The sequence below is a fragment of the Gallus gallus genome, chromosome 1 (assembly GCF_016699485.2).
Source record: "Gallus gallus isolate bGalGal1 chromosome 1, bGalGal1.mat.broiler.GRCg7b, whole genome shotgun sequence".
Taxonomy (NCBI): Eukaryota; Metazoa; Chordata; class Aves; order Galliformes; family Phasianidae; genus Gallus; species Gallus gallus.
Genome location: NC_052532.1, coordinates 171,135,792 through 171,158,921, shown reverse-complemented (window position 1 = coordinate 171,158,921; position 23,130 = coordinate 171,135,792). Strand labels below are relative to the sequence as shown.

Here is a 23,130-nt window from a genome sequence, read left to right as displayed (position 1 = left end):
GAATCAAAATCTGGCCCTTCTTCCACTGGGTTAAAAACTCACAGCTGAAAGGGAGAATGGGAAATGCTGCATCATTCTTTACACTGCAGATGTCTTACACAGTTTATGCATTTGCAAAAGAAATGGATGGGACTATATCAAAGGGCAGCACTCAAAGTTTATGTTACATCGTGTATGCACACAGCTCGTTATTCTCACTTCTCATTGTCATACTTGAATAAAAAATGGAGAATTTATTTGAGGAGGAATTTAGTCTGGCCTTAGTAAGTATTCACTGAGGAAGGCATCTTAAATATTTAATTCCTCAGGACAGAAATGGAGAAAGGTAGTGTCTTTGAAAGCTTCCAGGATGGAGACTATCTCAGTGAAATTGTAAGCACCACTTCCTAGAATCTTAAAACAACCCCCCACCATATCTACTGACACCAGTGTGAGTGCTAAACTTAGAGAGACTGATAAAGACCTTCTTTTTTTTTTGGTGCCATCCCACAAAAATGTAATAGAAACTCAGCCCAAGCTTACTGGTGTCTCAGAAAACACAAGTATACCCACATTTGTCCCAGCTTGACAGTGATTATCTTGCTAAAATCAAATCAGAGCTCAGTTAGCCTCCTGGTGGAATGAGGTTCCAGACAAGCTTTATGACTAGTGTGACTCCTCCTGATCTCAGAGGTGCCTTGACGGAGGAAGGCAGGTTTATGCTTTCCTGTTTCTCACTCAACACTGACGACTCACTTCCTTTACTTTACTCAGGATGCAGTACTTCCTTGACTCGCAAGCCTGGGTGGAGAAAATTCCAGAAGGCAGGGAGTGCCTCACTACCCGTAACCGGCAAGCCTGCGCTTACCTGCAGGGCTTCCTGAGCAAGTCTGACAACATCTGCTTCTTCTGAAAGGTTGCTTTGCTCCTCACATCCCACCTGTGTTACTGCAACTCAGCTCCTTCCTGATTTTTTTCTTGCAAATCCTGTACATCAGAGATGCACCGGAGACACCACAGAGCTGTTTCCGTTGCTGTCTGTTTTTCTTTTAGTGGTGTACTTGATGAATGGGTTATCTTCTTGTAGATCTACATACGGGGGCAATATGATAAAAATTGCAGCTATTCTGCTACTTATTGAGTTTACTGCACCCTATGCTGGTCAAGAGGGAGCAGAAATTTCTGCTCCCTCACCCATTACTCAATGGTGTAATTATACTGGAGGGGATCAAATGAAAAAGGGTTTTTTTAATAGAACATTGTTCTTGAAGAGCTGATTGTTTCCCGTCAATGGACGTTAAAGAGACCAAGAAATTTGAATGGGTCAGAAAGAAGGGTTGGTATTCATGGGCTTACCGAGTACAGCTTGCTGCTGAAATAAAAGATATTAGCACTCATGCTTCAGCACATTGTTTCTGTGAGAGCTCGTATGGGGCAACAGATGAACCCCCTTGTACTCACAGTAGGATTCCCACATGCAGTTTTTAAACTGGAACTGGCACAGCTTCAGGGATGGACAACTGGTCTTGATGTACCTGACCCCAGAGTCCTGCATGGGCTGTTAGTGCTGGCCGCTCACTGAGGGCACAGTTTTCCAACTGTACTCTGTAGTCACATATCTTTCAAGCTTTTCCTTCCCATAGTTTAATTAATTTGCACTACTCGAAAGAAAGGGTGCAGTCTATGGCTGCATTTCTCTAAAGCATTGCTGCTTCTGTAGCTAGGCAAACAGCTCTGTAGTAGAGTTGCAACATTTGTCAGGCAAAAGCAGGAGGTTTCTCCTGCTGTAGTTATAAATGCTTTTACAAATGTCAAACTAAGTTGACAATGAAAAACAGCCCCCAAATTCAAAACATCCCTTTTCTTAGAATAGGAGCACCTGCAGCAAATGTTAAGAAGGATGACTTTTGAATGTAGGCTTTTCACCTTTGATTTGCCAACAAAATGCCATTTGGCAGTCATCTCTGAGGCAAGAGGTGCAATGAAAAGCTGTGTTTGCTGAGCAGGTCAACATCCTCAGATGCTCATACCGCTGTCTTTGTGCCAGAAGACACCAAGTACAAACATTTGCCACCTGGACTGCTTGTGTTATTCTGCAGCCAGAACAAGATGGGCCTGTATCAACAATATAATTAGTAGGCCTGTGCTGATCTCATGAATTTAGAGCTAAATGACACTACTGTATGGAAGGGGCAGCAATGAGCTTTGTGTGTTTGACATTATACACAGCAGCAGCATCCACCAGAGCACATACACTGCAAGAGCCCTCAGATTCATATACAGGTAGCCTGTTGTGTGCCAGCCATGTGAACAGCTCAGCTGTTTTTGAAGGCCATAAACTCAGCATTAGTGCTGGCTAAACTCAGGTATTAGGAGTGCCCCCCACTCAGCTGCAGAGCATTGCATGGATGGAGGGTGGGGAAGGATCTTTCTATGAAAACCTGCACCACCACTTCATGACATCTGCAAGGTAGGATAAGAAACCTCTTGTGGATGAAAATGCGACACTTAAATTAACATAGAACAATATGTTTTGCAGAGGTTTGCATCAGCTTTCATATATAAGAAATGTGATTGAAATGCACGGACATATGTATTCTCATCCCTTTAGTAAAGAGCTCATAGAAATATCAGTGATATGCAAAATCCAAATAAGGTCAGTAAAGCTGCTGCTAATTTTCACTTATCTAAGGTTGGAGATGTTCTGTGCCAGGCTAGATGAGGCCCTGGGCAACCTGGTCTAGTACTTGATCTAGCGGTTGGCAATCCTGCGCATGGCAGGGAGGTTGGAACTACATGATCTTTGAGATCTCTTCCAACCCAAGCCATTCTATGATTCTGTGATAAAGAATAAGCTGTTCCACTGACATATAAATTATCCAGTAATTCTGTTGATAGTTAAGAAGTCATACTAAGCATACTAAGGTTATGGCCAAATTCTTTCTTCTGCTCTATGGGACTTGAATTATGCACCGGCATCTAACACTTCTGCTGCATAGAGTAGATTTGTGAGCTCATCAGGAGCTCACAGGTTCTTGCTTAGCAGACAAATCACCAAATAATTGCTACACTCAAGCACATGCAGTATGCAGTGAAAGCATCATTAAATTTTCTTACTAGTTCTAACGTGCATTTTACATATTTTCCTCCTCTTCATCTCAAGTGTCTAAGATAAAACTGCTCAGTGTCTGAATTCTGCAACTTTCTTTGCTCAAAGGCAGTCTCCCCTTGGGGGAGCTGTGTGTGGTTATTAAACTGTTTTTTATTTTTATTTTACTCTACTTTGGTAATCTGGAACCCTTCCTTCCTGGGAAATCCTTTAAATCTTTCAGCCCAAGCAGCTAGTGTAGATCAATCTCTATCCCCCTCTATTTTTCTGCCCGAAACCATCAAGCAAATTAATAGGCAGAGGGAAGACAATAGTAGAATTATTCTCTGCTGCCAAAGTTGTCAACGTTTGCAGGTAGCGCAGCTGAAGACCTGCTGGAGACTCGGCCAGCACCATGGAGGCCTGCTTGAGGGCTTTAGAAGCATTCATCTCTCCCTCCGCTGCCACAGCCTGTGACATAAAAGAAATAGAAATGGCATTGCAACACTACCACCTTTACAATGAGGAAGAAACAGAAGCACTTGGGTGCCCAGAAGAAAGGACATTGCAGATTGGGGGTAAGCATAGCCATGGGTCTCACCTTAGCTCTTGCTTCTTGCGTAGCCTCTGCTTCGGCTGCCATCACCCTCTGCATGGCCACAGGAATCCTGACATCTTTGATCTCCACACGAGCCACTTTGATTCCCCACTGCTCCGTGGCACTGTCAAGGATAGCCTTGGAGACAAACACAGTAGCCAGAAAAAGAGCACGGGGGGAGCAGGAAGAACTCTGTGGTATTTACCATGCCACGTCAACAGAAGGAAAGGCAGACTACAGGAAGATGGAACCCTACCAAGGTGCTGGCACACACAGTGGCATGAGCACGGCAGGTACCCCAGCCTTATGAAACTCTTGCTGATCTTTGATGTGAGATACTGGTTGATACTTAAAGTTTTTCCCTATGTAAGGCTTTTGTAGGGGATCACCCCCTGCCCTCCCCTAAGCTACCCTCTTTTTAGGTAGACACTTTTCTCAGTTACAAGCTAACAGTTTAAGAGTCTTCAAGAATGGTATTACGTTGTCAGTGTACAAGCATATTATTGGCAAATGATATATCACAGTCCTGCAGCACTCAGTATCTGTGCTGGGCATCATAACAGAAGGTACAAGAACTCCATTGAGGATCTGCTTAGGGTGGAGTTTCCCACAAAAGCAGTCTTCTTTCTTATTGCTTGCAGCCAACTTTGGGCAAAGACTGCATACGCTGATTTATTCAACTCATCAGATAATTTCAGCCTCTTAGTTGCTATTTGATAGGAAATAACTCTTCTACAACAATCTAGGGAAATGCCTTTCCAGTAATTCTTCCTTACTTCAAGCAATAAGAAGTATAACCAAAAGGACCACATAGGATTTTTTTTTTCTATTGTTAAAGAAAAAAAATGAGAATATTTCTGATTTGCTGCTCCCCAGAACTAACTTCCATGCTTGCCAGTCAACCCAAGATCTACCTGGATACTGTGTGCAATCTCTTCTCGACCAGCCAGGAGCTGAGCCAAGGTCTGTGTACCCAGCACATTTCTCAGGGTTGTCTGTGCCAAGAGGAAGGTGGCTGAATGTACATTGTTGACATTGGCAACGGCACATACTGCACTACGGATCCTGTAGTACACCACCCCATCCACTTGAGTAGTAACAGCATCTTTTGTGAGAATCTGTGTTAGAGAAACATACAGAATTAGAGAAGTATCCAATAAGGCGCAGCTTGACAAGGAAGGGGAGTCATAGTCATTCTTTTTCCTTTAGTGAAGAACAGACCCTGATAATTCATGGAAACTAAGAATTCCTTTTGGTTTCTTTGGCATTCCCTCCCCACCTCCCCACCCCTCTCCAAGAAATGACTTCAAAGAGGTCATCCTCATCACCAACAGTTTAAAGTAGGGCAAAATGTTCTACAAAGCTTTTAAACAACTGTTTCAATAGTAAGTAAATCTCATCACCTGCGGGAATTTCATCTGCAATGACAAATGATAGTTATCCTGTTCCTTCCTTGTAGAAGGGGCCAGAACTGATTTTATACGTTGCATGGAGTTTGTTACAGCAGTGCTACATTCTCTAAACAATGTATTTATGACAAATTAAAGTAAAAGAGAAAAGCAAAGCGAAAAAATAGTGAGAAGAAATTCTGAAAGATATTTCAGTATTCCTAAAGGAATTGTGTCATATTCTGCCAGTGCAAGAAGATGTAAGTGCCTACACTTCAGCCTGGAGAAGGCTGCAGGGTGACCTCACTGCAGCCTTTCAGTACCTAAAGGGAGCCTATAAACAGGAGGGGAGTCAACTCTTTGAAAGGGTAGATAGTGGCAGGACAAGGGGAAATGGTTTTAAGTTGAAGGAGGAAAGATTTAGGTTGGTTATCAGGAGGATGTTCTTTACTATGGGAGTGGGGAGGTGCTGGCACAGGCTGCCCAGAGAGGTTGTGGGTGCCCCGTTTCTGGAGGTGTTCAAGGCCAGGTTGGATGGGGCCCTGGGCAGCCTGGTCTAGTATTAAATGTGGAGGTTGGTGGCCCTGCCTGTGGTGGGGGGGTTGGAGCTTCATGATCCTTGAGGTCCCTTCCAACCCAGGCCATTCTGTGATTGATTCTGCACCTCAGCAGGCAGCTGGTTACAGCAGAGCACTAACGACTCTCCATGGCTGCTCCCCTTCTCAGCGTCCCTTGCCTGCAATTAAGTGCTCCATGGAAACTCTGCCAGAAGTTGCAGAAGCCTTGCCAAAAGGTGCTAAATCTCATACAGCACAAGTATGTAACCATCGTCATTCCTGCTTTCTGTTTTGGGGGAGCCACCACATGCACCCCTGCAACCTCGCTTCTCTTGTCTCAGCTGTCTTCTATTCAGAGCCCTACTCCCATCTTCTTTAACTAGCACATCAGCAAGGGGAGTTTGCTTGGTCTGTAATGATGCATCTGCAGGTTTTCATAAGCAGGTGTTTCGTAAGGTCTGTGGAAGTCAGGAGACAAAGCAAATAAGCTAAACTCTATAGGGTAGCTCACAGCTGCAAGACTACAAAGCACCCACACCATTTTTGATCTTGCCATGAATCAGCTCTGTTTTGTTTCTGATCTAAATGGCTGCTGGAAAATAGTTACCTCTTGTGGAGGAATGTTACACGTAACAGTTCTAAGGTCAACCTTGATAAAAGTATCTGTACATGGAAGTATGAGGATCAAACCTGAAATAAAGAAATTATTAGATGGAAGGCTTCTGAGAGCTGTCGAGCCCGGTGCCTGTATGAAGCAAGCAGACGGAAATATCCTTAGGGTGGGAAAAGAGCCAAGGAGCCATGCAGCACTTTATTACTGCAGCTGTCTTTCTACTACAGAAGGTGACAGCAATGAAGTTGTGCATTTTCAAATAACAGAGGGAAATGCAGATATCTGCAAATGATGTGAACTTACTAGACCTTAACGGGTTAAAGCTGTGGTCTGGGAATGGATAGACATCATTGTGGTTTCAAGTCTGCCATGAGACTTGTGGCAAAAATTCCTTCCATGCTTTTGCTAACTCCATTCTTTCAGCCATAACCCATTTGCAGTATGTGCCCCCGTCCAGGAAAGGCACCTTCGTCCAGTCTTCTACCACCTTTAGGCCCTCAGGTTAGGAGGAACACTGTCCTTAGATCTGGACAGTCCTGTGAAGCAGTCCCCACTCTCCCATCACGGGAGCAGGAGCCTTGACAAAATTCTTCCAATTTCTGCACTATGTTTGGCTGCCCAGAGCTGTGCAGAGAAGCTCCGTGCCTGCCCAATGGCTGGCTGATATTCAAGATGAAAGACACTATCTGAAAATAGTTTTTTTTTTCTTCTTTTTTTGACTTCCAATCTGACCAGTTTTAATGCACAGATGTGGTTGCTGCACCAATGCAAACTGCTGGCGTTGCTGGGTTTCTTTATTTGCAATTTGCAGCCTGATCCCATGCAAATGTAACAAACTCTGGGTAGATAAAGTCTGGGAAGGCCCCTGCACTGATATTTACAATTTTACAGAATTGAAGGCAGTTAAAGTGCTGGCAAGAACATGTAGTGTTGGAAGTACAAGGAGAATCATCACAGTCACTCAAAAAAATCTGAGCTGAAGACTTTATTTAAACCTCCCAGAACCCTCATTAGTGCCTGCAGTGTAAGTTCAACCTTCAGTCATCCAACCTACTGAACAGCAAAGCCACAACAGCTCTTCAACCAGAAGACCTTCAACTAGAAGCCCTTTGACCTTCTGTGCTGTTCTCTGACATGGGGATGACATTACCTTCTATTCAGAAAAGCAAAAGTTCTGCAGGCAAAGAACCTGCAGCAGAGAACCTCCTCATTCCCTGTATGCTTTAAAGAAGGATTTCATGGACCTCTGCAATTCTCCTTGGGATTACAAGTACATCCTAATAGAGTAAAGCTGCATGCATTCACCTGGTCCCTTGGCTTTCTTAGACAGTATACGTCCCAGCCGAAACACAACAGCACGTTCATATTCTCTGACAACCTAGGAGAACATTTTAAAGTTAGAATTTTACAACATGCTCTCTGGCATGACTTTTATTTTTTTATTTATTTTAAAATCCATAACATCCATACTAAATGTGAAAAATACAGTCAACATTGGGATCGACAAAGCTGCAAGTTACCAACCGTTTTATGTTTTCTCACATACTCAGACTTTGGCCCTGTGAATAAGTCATAAAATAGATAAAATATGCAAGAAATGCTGCTGATTTCATGAGGCTGACCACAGCTCTTTAAACACTGGTGCTACAAGCAGAGGAACTGTAGGCAGCGTATACCATCAGAATGTCTACATAACTACTTCAGATAGTAGGACTACCCATGGCATGGTGCTAAGGGCAATCGCTCTGGTAATTCAGCCCTAAAAAACTTCTTTAAATGAGTCATATCATGCCTATGTCTTGAAGGGACTGTGGGCTTACGTTGCATAGTCCCTCTGTGTGGGGGCTTACTCCTTTTTCTATCAGTATCTGTTATTTGCTGTTGTTGGCAGCATCAAGTATGAGTTCTTCAAAAAAGTTTGTAGATTTATTCTCCTGGGGTTGTTGTAGAGCAGGGAAGCTTAACTGACTATGGAAGTTGATATGATAAGAAGTCAAATGAGAAGGTTTTGTTGATACGGAAAGTCAGTGGAAATACATGAATCTCTTGGTCTCAGACCACATCTGCACTGCAAAGCCTTCTTATTTCCAGAAGGTGAATGGGGAATGTTCGAACAAATAGAAAAGAATAACAACAATAATAACAGAGCATTCTTTGGGTGCCCCAGATCCCACTAGCTTACCTTGATACATGCCCAGATGGAAACAGGAAAGGTTATGAGGACCAACAGGAAAGATAAGGAAACCAGGATCCATCCACAGACACCAATTCCTTCCCGTCTGTCAGCTATAAAACAATAAGGAAGGGGAGCAAAATGAATGCAAATCCTGAAAAGAGTTATCAGAGGAATGCAGACATAACCCACTGCAGTCACTATGGAAGGCAAGGTCCACAAAGAGTCAGTCCCTCTCTCCTCCCTCTCAACACTCACTGAAAGCCAAACACATAGCCAAAGATCCAGCCATATATATATTTCTCCTGCATGAAAGGTTAAAAGGTTCAGAAAGCAGATTTTGTAGCAGGAAATAAATAGGAGGAGTGAAAGGCATTGCCAGAGCTGGGGACTTGGAGAAATAAAAGATCAGGTAGAATATCCATATGGATATGAATCACTGAGAAAGTGTGTTACATCTAGGGTAGGAGATCTAGTTTGTACGAAGCAGATAAGAAAAATGGGGGCAAAATATCCATCTTTAGATGGAGATTTTGATTAATACTGATGGACCAGTCCATCCACTGGAAGACAGGCTTCAGAATTAGTGGTTGTCTGAGTGCACTCCCAGGAACTGTGGGTAGCTCTCTCACCGCGCTTAGCTCTTCTCATCACAAAATTTAATTATTTTACTGCCTGAAGGGATGGTAGTGCTGAGTTGCTGTTTGTGTACTAAAAGTGTGGGAGGCTCTTTGTAGGGGAAAGTGGACAAAGGAGCTGCTGCTCTTCGGCGAGATCAGAAACTGGAGCTGCAAGAAAAGCAGAAACTGGAGGGACCCTCACAGTAGAGGCAGAGGGTAAGGAATGGATGCTATGAAAGCTGCTGTGAGGACAGAGCACTGCAGTGTCAACCAAATCCTGCTGAATGCAGAAATGTCTTGGACCAGGAGAGCTGCAAGGAAAGCAGAAGATGCAGGGATACCAGGTAGGCTTGTCCAAAGGGCTGCCGGGTTTGAGGCTCACGTGAGGCTGTTTCCTTTCTGACTTGTGCTGTTCTTAAAAACAAATCTACTCCTATGCTGATGCAAATATGCAGTGTGTGTTTTGACGTTACCTCAGTGGTGTAAGGTAACACTGGAAATTTCTGACCTTAAATAAACTTAACAGACAGAAACTGATAAATAGGAAGAAAAATGTATATATACTTTGTGGGAAAAAAACAAAAAACAAACAAACAACAACAACAAAAAAACTTGCCACCACATTGAGACAATGTGAGGTTACCTGGTCAGTGAGGCACAAGGCAACAGACCAGCTGACTGGGCAGACAGGTTTGTTGGAAAACCTGCAGGAGACACGAAGCCCTCCCACAGCGCTTTCCTCTTGCAGGAAACTGTGCAGAGCTCCTTGCAGGCTGCAGCAAGGAACCCACATTAACTGCACACCTGTGTGTTATGACTTTGCTCCCTGCTGTTTTCCCTTCTGAGATCCTCGCTGGAGATGTTACCACTCATACTGAAGTAAGTATGTGTCCAATAGGGCCAAGCTCTGGGACACAGCCCTGCTGCCCTGGGATCCTGGCATCCCTCCTGACCCTTCCCAACTGATAACAATGTATATTCCCTAGTTGCTTAATGAGGTATCATCAGCCATTCTATAGTCACTGGTGGGAATGATTTGAGGAGTTCCCCTGCAGACCCTAAGATCATGGGCTTGAAAACAGGACTGTTGAGATTCCATGTGAAAAGCTTTAACCCCTTCACCGCCACAGCGTTCATCACATTACACCAAGAGTGTGTCAGGCTACACCAGGTACATGAAGTGCCAGCAGTTGACTGTCTCCTGATCAGTGGAAAGAGATCTATGAAAGTTGTGGATTGGGCGTCATTCATAATTCTTAAACAAAAGCTTGGATAAATTTATCACAAAGGGATGTTCTGTTCACCAGCAGACAATGTTCTGCTCTGTCCCTATTTCACTTAAATGATTACCATGCAGAAAGTTGCCTGGAAATCTTTTTCTCCAGTGCCAAGCTTTGCCATGAACTCCCCTCAAAAGCTGATTTTGAATGGTAGCATCATCCGCCATCACCCACATGAGACCACTATGAGGATGGATAGGAATGGTACACACCTGATAGGACTGACACAATCCAGAGAGGGGGGACTATCTGGGAAAAAATGCCTTTGCAGGTCAGTATTCAAACAGACGAGAAAAGAGAGATCATAATATCACTCATCATAACTATGGGTAAAAAGCACCCACCCATCCAAAACTTGACGGAGTATGACTGACTCCTCCATGAGACCTGTCCTGGGGATCCTGCTGCCAGCTAAAAGCATGGATTCCAATTAGAAAGGCAGGATACAAGGATATACCTGCTTACTACACAGTAGCAGCCTAGTCTCCAAAGACCATCACAAACATACTCTGATAATTCCAAAATTTCAAACCATTTAACCACATGACTAATGGGAGTTCCTACAAAAACACAATAGTGAAGAATAAATCCAGTAACCCAACATGCCGTTGACTTACTTTTGGTGCACCTGTGTGTTGATTACAATAGACGTGGCCAGTAGATACCTCCCTTGCATCTGGAGTCCATAGCAAATTAAAAGGTGCCTCCGCCTTCTGTAACCATTATGAATGCTCTTTCTTTCCACAAGCACCCAAACCAACCCTGCTGTCCCCACGCTTGTCCCACTGCACCACCCATTCTTATGCCCACACACAGCAATGGAAACAGCACACATTGCCCCAAACAACTTTGGTTTGGTAACAGTTCCTTTGCTTGAAGAGAGCATCAGTGCTCCTCACACAAGCCCAACCACATTAAGTTCCCTTTTGAGGCTGCAAATCTCTACCATTCCTCATTTACTCACATTTTTCCCTTTCCACCTCATCCCTACATTTACCAAAAGCTGGATGTTTTAGTCCCTGGGATCATTTTCCTGGAAGGTAAATGCTGAAGCATGGTGGCAGTAGGAGGTAACTTGCCCCATCACTTACAGTGACAGATAATGGATTTTCATCTCCAGCCCACAAGGGAGATTTACAACGAATGCCTGGTTACAAACATATTCTTCTTTGTTCGGTTTTCATTGAAAAAAACATAACCACACACAAAAATATCATGCTTACCAATTAGATGTTCTGTATTGTTTTTCTTGGGTGTCTCTCCTATGGGATCCATCTCATTCCAGGGAAGTTCTGATCCCCTCACAGGCAGGACAGCAACATACCTCGACACAGCACAACGCCCATGCGATGCACCGAAGGGGAAGCACAGGGAGAGAAGGAGAAATCCCCTCCTGTATCGGAGTCCTCTGGGAGTCAGTTACCCTGGTGAGGAGGGCATGTTTACAGAAACAAAGACTTGTGGATCACCATTGCCTCTTATGTAATTCCATGGTCTTCTGTGGCAGGCAAGAGAAGAAATCTAGTGTGTATGGATTGAGTACAGCTCTTCTGCTGTGCACTTTTTAATAGGCGAAGTGCCCATGCTGTTTGGAATATATCTTCAGACATTTCTTGATACTTCACATCACAGTAGGTAGAACCCCCTTGTGCCAGATAACCAAAAAACTCCAGCAGAAACACTTCAGCTCCAAAGGCTTTTAACATTCTTTTCCCCAAATAAGTTTTCTTCATTTCTAAAACTTTCCTTTCAATGCGGGCATAGAAATATAACTGAGAGAAGCAGAAATGCTTTCAAACTAAAAGAGGGGAAATTCAGACTGGACGTAAGAAGTTTTTACAATAGGAGTGGTGAGGCAGTGGCACAGGTTGCCCCGAGAGGTGGTGGATGCCTCATCCCTGCAGACACCCAAGGTCAGGCTGGACGGAGCTCTGAGCTCCTGATGGAGCTGTAGGTGTCCCTGCTCAATGCAGGGGAGTTGGACCAGATGGCCTTTGGGGGCTCCTTCCAACTCAAACGATTGTGTAGTAATTGTAGCACAGCATTTTAGGCTAAGCCATATTGGAAGACCGCAGCAGCAGAGAGCAGCCTTCTCAAAGGACACAGAACTGTTATTTAAGAAGAAAATACGGTGTGTTTTTTTCATATGTAGTCTATGACTTTGACATATAGCTGCATTAATTCTTTGGTTGCTTTCTGTGGGCATCCATTACCTCAAGCATCTTGGAAGATCTGATTCCAGCTTCATTTCACACCAGCCTTCGTCTATGTCAGTAACCACATTGGTCCCAGATGGGTTATTCATCTTCAGGGAAGGGGCATTCACAACACTGCTGGGCAATCTGTTCCAGTGTCTCACCACCCTCACAGTAAAGAATTTATTCCTAATATCTAGTCTAAATCTACCCTCTTCCAGTAAAACCAATTCCTCTTGTCCTGTCGCTACATGCCCTTATAAAAAGTCCCTCCCCAGCTTTTCTGTAGGCCCCTTTCAGGTACTGGAGATGATCATGACGGAGACCTACTAACAGGGGAGCAGGTAAAAGACATATGTGCTCTTAATTATTTCAGAAAGGAAAACCTAACATGCAGAACTACCCTCATATTATTATTCTGAAGTAACTGTTTCATGGTAAATAACTTCATTTATTGCAGGCCATTTGAATACTACAGCCTTCATAGCTGCTTACACCATGAGACAGATGAGCAAAACATTCAAAGCTAACAGAAGTAATTGCTCCCTGCTGTTTACTGAGAAGTCCCTGAGGTGCCTGTAAATACAACTCCTGAAGGTGACCAAAGCAGGTGGTGTGTTTCTTTGATGTACAGGAACATCGCTGTATTACTTTGTGTTAACTTCGGTTGTTGCACTTTCACTCTCAGTTTCAAACATTTGAAGTTAAATGTAGGGCAATCTTAAATCATTTCTCTTTGGGCTATGCTGGGAATGCAGACACACAGCCGCCAGCCCTCATGTCTCCACCTGTAAAACACGTGAGCACTCAAGCAGCCTCCAAGCTGCAAGTTCACTAATGCTGACCATCCTGGTACAGTAGCACAAAGCAAAACAGCTCAAGTCTGAAGCCACTTCAGCACAGCTGACTGTCTTGGACACAGCAGTAGGTGAATGTAGTTCTGATGGCTGGCTGGTGCGGTACTTCTGCAATGTGTGCTGATGCAGCAAGCGCCTTTAACTTCTACTCCTGGACCATCACAAAGGCTTAGGTCAGACACGATGATTTGTGGCTTACCTGTAAGCATTCCGTTCTCCAACATTTCCCTGCGCCAACCGCTATGTTTGCAATATGTGACCGGTCCTTTACAGTCCACTTATCCCATCATCCAGTTGACGTGACATTTACATGACATGAGATTTGCATCTAACATAGTTCTAAGTTTCAGTTTGCTTCTCTCTGATCTTTGAAGATCTTCTCTCGCATGTGCTGGGCTCTGGCCACCCTCAAAATATTTCTCAACCTATTCCTTTCCTGTCTCTGAATTCTGTGCCCCCCACCACCCAGAACAGACAATAGCCTATTTGCTTTGGGCTTCTCATTTGCCTCCCTTAGAACATAGAGGAGATTACCAGTAACATCTTGCTACTTGTAGGAACATCACCATAATGCTCTTCCTCCTTTTGTATGAAAACGGTATCAGCTTTCTAGAACTGAAGATCACAGAATCACAGAATTGTAGGGGTTGGAAGGGACCTCTAGAGATCAGTGAGTCCAACCACCCTGCAAAGCAGCCTCCCTACAGAAGAAGATGGTGAGATGACACGAAGGTGTTGACACCGCTGGCTACTTTGCGAGACCATGAGTAAATATAAGACAGAATCAATCAAATGGGTTCCCTCCATCTCAACCAAGAGAGGCAGACAATTGACAAAAGAGTAAGAATGCTCACATCGTGGTGAGTTTCATTCCAGGCCCAGTCAAGCTCACATCACTCCACTGCAAGTCAGAGGAAGAAGACAACAAAACAATTACTCCGTTTCTCTCATTTTTAGTACAGCTGCAATTAGAGCACTTGAAACAGAGAAACTTGTATTTGCAAACACTGTCCCAATAGGCTCTCTTTGCTGTTGTGAATAAAGATTTTATTCAAATAACATTTCATTGCATCTGACTTTGAAGTCTCTCAGCATAGCTGAAATACAGCAGTAACCAGCAACTGAACAATCAAACCATAATTAGTCCAGACTTGAGTTACTCAGCAACAGTCCTTTCCAAAGATAATCAGTGTATGATCTGGCATCATTTGCCTCAGGACCAGACTCCTCCCTGGCTCTTTAAACATGGTGCTCAAGTAAGTATGAAAGAGCTCAGGACAAATCACCCCCTTCAGAAATTCCATGGTTGGGTCACAGGAGTTGGCTTCATGCTGCAATGCAGAACACTGACTTTATTCCTGAGGAGAAAAATTAATAAAAAACAGTTTTACATCAGGAGAGACTTTTTAATGAAATGAAACTTACCTTAACCCTAACCATTGAAAAGTTCCAGTTACAATGTCCTATTCAACATGATTCAGTAAAAAAGAGAGCCCATTCTAGAGAGGAACTGTTGATAGTTTAATCCTCTTAACCAATTTGTGTACTTGTCTGAGACTGATGACAAGCTTCTATCTGACACGATACCAGCTGCGCATGGAAGACTCTTCCCTTGACAAAGGACATTTCCCAGTAGGTAGGCCCCACTTACGAAGTACAGTATTTCAGTAGAAAAACTTTTCCTTTTCAAACAAGTGGAAATTTCACTAGTTCTCACCTGATTTAATTGGGAGAAACAAAGCTTCGCAGTCTCTTACGTACCCTTGAGATGTTTCAAGTTCAAATAGGAAAAAACTCACCTCAAACACATAATCCATAAGCACTCACAATACATGCTTCCAAAAACCAACACAGGAACTACTTACATTTTGATAAAACATTACATAATGGATGATGTTTGACACCTGATTTTGACTACAAAGTGAACTAAGTTAGCTTAAGCTTTTTATTTGATTGCTTGGTTGTTTGGGAAAGTAGGGCTCAAACCAGTGATCAAACTTAGCACCTCAGTAAGGTTACAGAATGATTACTGATTTTGAACTACACGTATATTCACATCTGCAGGATGAAAGACCTCTTGACGAGATACCTACATTTTTATTTTCTTCTTTTCCAGCTGATCTACAAATCATTAAGAACAGCTCATAAAAAGGATGAGGAGTACTGAAAGATGGCTGAGATTTTTTCCACAGATTTGTGGAGTCAAGAGGTAAGGCATTAATTTTAAAAGAATTTCAAAGTGGAGAATCACTGTGAAATCAACCTCTTTCACAAAATAAGAAACGTGAAGGTGCAACATCCTTTAAAGTAATATGTACATTTGATTATGAAAATGCAAGACTACCCCTATACTGACAAAGCATCAAGGACACTACTTAGATTTCCTATCTAAACGACACTTCATCGAGTACTTCTATTATCACTCTTTAGGAAACCTATTTTATAATTCTATAGATAATTCAGCATCATAAAACCCAGCATAAGTAGGATCAAACATTAGGAAGTGTCTTAGTAAAAACAAGTTTATTCATCTATATTTTAAGCAATAAGGTAAATAGTCAGCAAAGCCTTCTTGCCATGACTGTAAACTTTTTTATTTAAAAAAAACTGTGTTAAAAACCAGTACAGGAATTTCCATTAATGTTCTAAAAAAGTTTGTTCACATCTTGAAAGAAAATACATTAGCAACATCTCCCAGCAGAATTCATCTTTAAAAAAGTAAAACTCTTAGGTGCAGAGCTTTTCTACAGTATCATATCCTCTACATTTTAATTTAACCACAGGATTGAATATCATTCATCTCTATTGACATGATTGAGAGTTTACTTTAAATAGATGATATTCAATGATGTGTTACACATTGCCACAGGTACTAACATTATTAGAGGAGTGCACAACTGAATTTCACTAACAAAGCAAGACCTTTCTATATACTGCATCGTAACCCTTCCTAACCAGTACAGTTAATTTAGCTATATGCCTTTAAAATCATGTACATTTTCCAAGGAAAAATACTAAAAATCCCATGGTCCAAATTCTGCTCCCACTTATATTCACAGGATAACTTGTAAGCACCATCAAATTGTGGTTTATAGCCAACAAAATAAAACCAGTGTGCCCGTAAACATAAGGGAAAGAAGAACTTGACACATGTCTGTAAACATTCACAAAAGTCTGCAGTCAAAAGTGCCGGATAGGCGACCTATCCGCAGTACAACTGTTTCATCCACAGAGAGGTGTGGGGTTAGGGAAAATGTTATGGAACACTAGTTATGGACTTCGGAAAGACGTATTTCCAGCTAGCTAAACCATACTCCAGTAAGACAAATCCACTTCTATCCAAAAACAGTATCATTTCCTAGTTCTCTCCTCCTGATTTCAACAGAGTACACAATTCAGCAGCAAGCCCATGACAACGATTCAAAGTGTAAAAATACTCCCAAGCCCCTCTGATGTAGTCTCCCCTTACCATACTATTGATGCTAACAGGAGATCCTCAGACATACTGGTAGAAAGTCTGAAGAACCATAAATTGATCTTGATCTCTACACACACAGAGGTGTGCATCTAAAGACCACCTACAGCTTTAATTATCTAATTTCATTCTAGGTCTTATTCTATATCAACCACATATATCATACAAAATGTAACAGAAGAATAGGTGCTTATACACAGAATTAAGTATACTTGTTCTCCCCATTCGGTTTGTTAGCCAATTGCTCTATTTACACAAATGCCTTTTGAATGTTCCTGATCCTGTAAGAAACCAAACATTCCAATTTATAAACTACAAAGAGAGTCAGGGATGCTCAGCAACTCGCAGGATCAGACCCCAAATCGATAAAATGCAACCACAAATTAAGTTTGATGTCTGATACAATTGCCTGGAATCATTTTATCCTCACAGCTCCCCCTCCTTCCCCAGTTCAGACCATGTTCCCACTCAAGCAGAGCGCTCTCACTAAAGTGGAGTCAGCCTTCAAAGTGAATAGGACCAGGCTCTGTCAAGCAACCACTGCAGTCTTTAAAAATGTCTGGTATTTATTGCCATCCACTCTGGGGCAGACTTGTCTGCAATGAAAATGGCGTTCCTGGTGTTGATGGATAGTTAGCAAAACCTTCAGGCTGAGCTGTATAGTTCTCCAGAGCAGAAGCAGAATGTGCCTTCAAGGAAGAGAAGAAGTTAGGAAACAGCACAGATAAAAACAAACAAAAACCTAAATCAAGCAAAATTTCAGCCACAATACCAAACCCAGTCAAGCCAAAACAGCAATTACTTAAAGTATCATTTGAAGTATGCAAAGAATGAAGATGAGCAATGCTGCTGTATGCATGTGTTAAACTGCAGTGCAATTATTGCTCTGAAATACCAGAGAGTGAGAAAGCAGGTGGATTAACAGGAAAAATGAAGAAGCATTATTGGCATTTATTTTCCAGTGTTGGAAGCCACAGCTGATTTGGAAGGCATAGCTTAATCAGGAGCTGTAGCATTTCACTGACTCTGAGCCTTCTTCATCTACATAGCTCGAGTATCTAAATGTTAATTTCAGTGACTGGAACTTGTAAACAAGATAAACATTTCTCCAAAGCAACCTCTGTATGTAGATTTCCACAGAATAATCCTCTGAGCTACAAAAACACAGTTGAGATTAAGTAATTTGCTTGTTTTGATACATTTCCCCTGCTATTTAAGAGGTATCCGACAGTGTTTTGCACATTAGACATATGTTCCATCTCAAAATTTCATTTGTCACAGAACAGAGAAATCAATAACTCAAGACACTTTACTGCCTGTATTTTGGATGGAAGAACAAAAGCCCTGCCCAAATTCTTAACCTTTACATAAGTCCTTTTTAACAAAAGACAAAATAAACATCTCAATTATCAAATACAAACTCTGATGATAGCTTCAGTTAGCCTCTGTATGATGTTGATGACTACAACAAGCTGCTTCACAAACGAGAGAGAGGATGAAGCTACACATTACGTAAGGCCACCTCAGGTTTATATTATAGAGAACTATCAAGACAAAGGCACAGCAACAAAGTCAATAAAATTTTGCTGGAGGATGCAGAAAGGTACATAAATAACTTTTATCTTTTACTCCTCATTCTGCATAGCTTTCAAAAAGGGTTTCATTACATTCAGGACTGTACGTTGATTATCACCCCAGACCTTCAGTAAGAAGTTCATCTGATTTGTTCTTTACCATTATCCTTGTAATCAGTTCTTAAACAGGTTACAGGTTTATTTATTTATAATAATCCCAAGAAGTTAACACCCAAGTATATATTCAAGACTGGAAGCAGAACGGTATTAACAAATGGGCACCATACCTGTAGCAGTGCTGACTGTGCGGCCGCACTGTGCTGCAATTCCTGTAAGGAAGATTGTGCGGCACTTTGGGGAAAGCCAGGGATACCAGGGAGAGATAAAAGACCAGGAAAAACTGCATTTCCTGGCGTCTGCAGTCCAGAAGTCAAGCTGAAAGAAATCAAGACGTGGTTGTTATTAGGAACAACCGTATCAAATGTTAACCTATCTTTCGCTCTATATAAACTTGTATCTATACAAATGAGAGAAGCAACTCTTTTTCTAAGCTTCACAAAGGCCAGAATTTGCAAGCAGAAGCTTGGTCTCTACCTACCTAGAAATTATTCATGCACATACAAACCAAGACCGTTTGGAACACAGTGTACCTAAGAGGGAACTCAGAAGTTTGTATAACCTTGGTTGTGCCTACTCTGCATGCACAAAAACTTTACAGACAAATATTAATGCTTAGTATTTCCTTAAAACATAGGAACATCTAGGAACATTGTCTGCTGTTATCTGGACGTGTCAATGCGTGGATGTCAGTGCATGGATGCCAGGTGGAATCCAGTTGTGTAAAAGCCAGGAGGTGCCAAGTATTCTCACCTGGGAAATGAGATCATTCAGCACCTCACTGGATTAGCCTGTGGCAACTGGGACTACTGAGGACAACCTATTTAATAAATACCATTCAGTTTCCAAAGACAGGTGGCAATCTACTAGAAAACTAAGTTTACAAATTAACCGTAATTATTAATTAGGACTGAAAATAAGGTCTACGTATAAAGTAAAATCAGCGTTTTGCTCAGGAGAAAAAGAAATGGTACCGAGCTCCTTCAGAAACAAAAACATACCCAGCCTGTGCAACAAGTGCAGAGTTGAAGTTTGAGCTAAAGGCCGAGGCAAACCCTGGCAGGACCGGAGCCGGAGATGGGGCTGTGGCAGCTGCCGGCAATGGTGCAACTGCTGCTACTGCAGAGGATGCCTGGAGGCCAGGGAAAGAAGGGAGAGCAGGAGTGACAGAGGGTGTGTTAGAGACAGGAAAACCAGGGAAGGATGGGTTTGATGATCCCAGAGGTCCCTGGGCAACAGAAAAAAGGGAAGGGACGGCACTGGACAAGTTAAGCGAAAAGGGTGGAGCAGAGACTGTTGCTGAGGCGGCGAGTCCTGAGAGTACGGCGGCTGTGGAATTCACATGAGGGGCAGACACAGCTGAAGCAGTAGTAGCCGGAGTAGCTAACAAAGACCCTGGGAGAGTGACGGGTGGCGTAAGTGCTGGATTACCAGTAAAAGCAAAGTTACTGGTTAGAGATGTGAAAGGAGGAAGTCCATTAAATACAGGGGCAATGGGAGCGGTGGAGCCATGTGGGGCGAGGGAAATGGAAGCCAGAGAACTGGAGTTGTTTAGAGGAGCACTCAAAGAGGAGAGACCCGATAGTGCTGGATTCAGGGAGCTGGGTAAACTGACTGGCACTGACGCTGCTGAGGTGTACGCACGCCCGAGCGCTGAGAGCCCTATAGTGCCATGAGAAGGGCCAGCTGAGTGAGAAGGACCTTTGAAGGCTGAGAGGGTAGGACTCATGGGTTCTGTTTTGATCAGAACTTGTGGGATACTTGTGGCAGCTGGGGTTGATGAGAGTTGCTGGTCGGGATTAGTAGGGCTTGTGCCATGCAAGAGGGAGGCTGATGAGCCACAGTTGACTGGCATAACTGATGGTGAAGTGGTTAAAGGTGACTGTGCAGGCAATGTTGGAGGAGTGGAACTAGAGTTGGTCACAGATGGGGATGGAAGACCTGGAAAAATGGCCAGCCCGGGCGTGGAGGAACGCTGTGAGGTGGGGGTGGCTGATGGAGTATAACATTTGACAGAGGATGTGGGAGGGTCAGAGCTTTGATTAGCAAGAACAGATAAAGAAGCAAGTTCACTTGTCATAGCAGAAGGTAAAGCAGATGAATTGATTAATGAAGTGTCATTTGATGTCAGAAATCCCTTTAAGACAGACAAAATAGGGTTAGGCAAGCTAAGTGAACCAGGAATGGTGGTGGCAGGAGAATTAGCAATTGTTGAGGGAACAGGACTAGAAATCCCTTGGACATTGGGTGGCAAGGACAGAGGGAGTCCAGCAAAAACTGATGACAATGGAGTGGGATTGCTAGCTGAAGCAACTGAAGAGGCTGCAGAAAAAGGGAGACCAGCAAATGGTGTAGGAGCAGATGCAAAAGCTTCACTAGGTGCAGGTGTAGCACACGGTGTGGAAGAGCCTTGTGGAGCTGGTGTAGCAGAGGGTATAGAAGCCAGCCCAGAGAAAACCGCAGGAATGGGAGTAGAGGTTGCACTGTGTACAGATGTGACAGGAACACCAGGTAATGAAAGGGATTTGATGACTGTAGGGGTTGGGGTGGATGGCTGAGATGTATGGATGGAGGAGGAGACCTGTCCCGGGAAAACAGGAAGGACAGGGGTAGACATGTTCATCCCAGAGATGAGTGGAGTTGCAGGTGCTAATGGATGGCTTATTGCCTTGACAGGTGATGGGGTAGGGACTGGAGTAGCAGCAGGTGTTGAAGGATTAGAACCATGAGGAGTAAAGAGCTGATTCGTTTGTGCAGAAAAAGCTGGAAAGAAACAAAACTGGTAAGAATACTTGAAACTGTCAGAAATGTTTGAAATCAACACAAACACATTTTGTACAGCATTTCAAAAAATGAAACACAGGCAATAGCTAACATACAATGTCTGCATATAAACAATCCACACTGGAAACTACAAAAACGAAACAAAAAGGTACGTACAAACACATCACACAAGTTGTACATTATGTAGGCTACTACTTTTCTTCAAAACACTTTGTGACATCTACCATCTCTTCATCATCTCATGCAAGACAGATTAGATATTCAAGTATACTCTGTAAGAATAGTTACGTGATACAGGTAAACACCTGTATCTATTGGCACTGGATCACCTGGGCTCCTCTGCATTCACTCTCACTGAAGGTCAGAATTTCCTTCAGAATCAGTTAATTCAATGTGTCATGATTTCAGAGAAGTTTAGTCAACATCTGAAGAAAGCTGATATCAGGTGCTGGTATTTTTCTTTCTTTCAAAATCAGGTCATTCTCTTCACTGTGTTTCCTTCATACTTTGATTCTAAGAAGGTACACTTTTAAATTAATGTATCACACTACAGTATTAAACTAACAACGTCACTTGACCTTATCAACAAATATTGCTAGAAGTTGGAAGTCAGGCATCTATAATTGAGGCCACCACCTGACACTAGGAATATTAATTTGTGTCAAGCCTACAAAGCAAGTCAAAGAGACATAAGTCAAGCTGGAGGAAAACAAGGAGGCACACTGTCAGGATTTGGGGCAGAAGCTGCGTTTTACAAAGGCTGGCACATCAAGAGCCTTGGTATCTCTACATCTAATATCCTGTGGAATGTGAATGTAATTAATCATTCTTCCCAAAACAACCCTGGTAACTTTAATTTACTTTAAAAACGGTCAGTTCGACTGTAAGCGAATCACTGACACAATCAGCCAAACTCATCTCCCATAGGCCCAAAACAGGTTGGATTTCTCTCTCACCCAAATTCTAAACCAAAAATGGAATCTTTAAAATCCTGGATCTATCTTCATGTGATAGACTCCTGTTTTATGCATCTTGAAACTCTAAAGTAAGAAAGATTGCAAACAAGCCATTTCCTTTTATATAGACTTTTCCAAAAACCTAAACCCAGACTGCTCTGCTCTGGATTCTCTATTTTCCTTCATCCTATTTCCAAGCTGAATACTCTCCTAATGATCACAGTTTTTAACCCAGCAAAGATAATCACCAGAGAAATGCAGCTGGAACAGAACTCAGAGCTGTTAGTGAATTTGCCCAGCTAAGAGACTATTTGACTCCTTACAACGTATTGATTTACCTGTATAAACTACCTTGTAAAACTATATGCACACTTAAAGGGGATATATGTATAAAGTGATTCTTTGAAACAGCAGCCTTTCTGTTCTACCATCCTCAAGCACAGGGGAGAAAAGACAAAATGAATATTGTTTTTTTTTTCTCCAGAAGTTTTTACAGGAGCTAAACTCATCACAATCGTATCATCTATTTGGGTATTTCTTAATATGCCTGACTCGATACATAATAGATTCTTAGTTTATATCTGTCAAAGCTATCATAGCATTATCAAAGCTCTTGTACTAGCAGTTCATCGTGGGATTTATTATTACTATTTGTATTACTATCACCTCAATTACCAAACCTCAGTACACCAAGTACCACACATATACAGACCAACACATGCACAACTCTCTTCTGCAAAAATAACTGAAATTTAAAGCACAAGACAAAACTGCAGGTAGACATACCTGAATTTAACAGTTAAGATATTCTAGATATGGATTTCGACAAACTAGGAACAAAGAATATGTCTATTTTGTATTCCTAGTCTCCCATTG

At 42.5% G+C, this 23,130-nt stretch overlaps 3 protein-coding genes across 6 annotated transcripts in view; 1 reads left to right on the top strand and 2 right to left on the bottom strand.

The window, feature by feature from the left end:
• C4A (complement C4A (Rodgers blood group)) overlaps positions 1-1,376 on the top strand; it is a 52,817-nt gene extending 51,441 nt beyond the window's left edge. For all 3 annotated transcript variants that reach the window (XM_040702478.2, XM_040702475.2, XM_046943584.1), the window contains one exon: positions 754-1,376. In XM_040702478.2, coding sequence (XP_040558412.1) covers positions 754-892 — 139 coding nt within the window. In that variant the 3' untranslated portion in view covers positions 893-1,376. The remainder of the gene's footprint in view (positions 1-753) is intronic.
• Positions 1,377-1,508: 132 nt separating this feature from the next.
• On the bottom strand, positions 1,509-17,291 carry STOML3 (stomatin like 3). The gene is made up of 7 exons (XM_425632.7): positions 11,520-17,291; positions 8,406-8,509; positions 7,529-7,601; positions 6,218-6,300; positions 4,580-4,783; positions 3,669-3,803; positions 1,509-3,538 (listed from the first exon to the last, which is right to left on the bottom strand). The coding sequence occupies exons 1-7, from the start codon at positions 11,569-11,571 to the stop codon at positions 3,338-3,340; spliced, it is 852 nt and encodes a 283-aa protein (XP_425632.3). The 5' UTR covers positions 11,572-17,291; the 3' UTR covers positions 1,509-3,337.
• PROSER1 (proline and serine rich 1) overlaps positions 14,374-23,130 on the bottom strand; it is a 21,178-nt gene continuing 12,421 nt past the window's right edge. The window contains exons 11-13 of one of the 2 annotated variants that reach the window (XM_417085.8): positions 19,516-21,277; positions 18,685-18,832; positions 14,374-17,512 (exon numbers count right to left, since the gene is read on the bottom strand). In XM_417085.8, the coding sequence (XP_417085.1) occupies positions 17,390-17,512; positions 18,685-18,832; positions 19,516-21,277 (2,033 nt within the window). In that variant the 3' untranslated portion in view covers positions 14,374-17,389. The remainder of the gene's footprint in view (positions 17,513-18,684; positions 18,833-19,515; positions 21,278-23,130) is intronic. The other variant, XM_004938742.4, reaches the window with a different exon arrangement.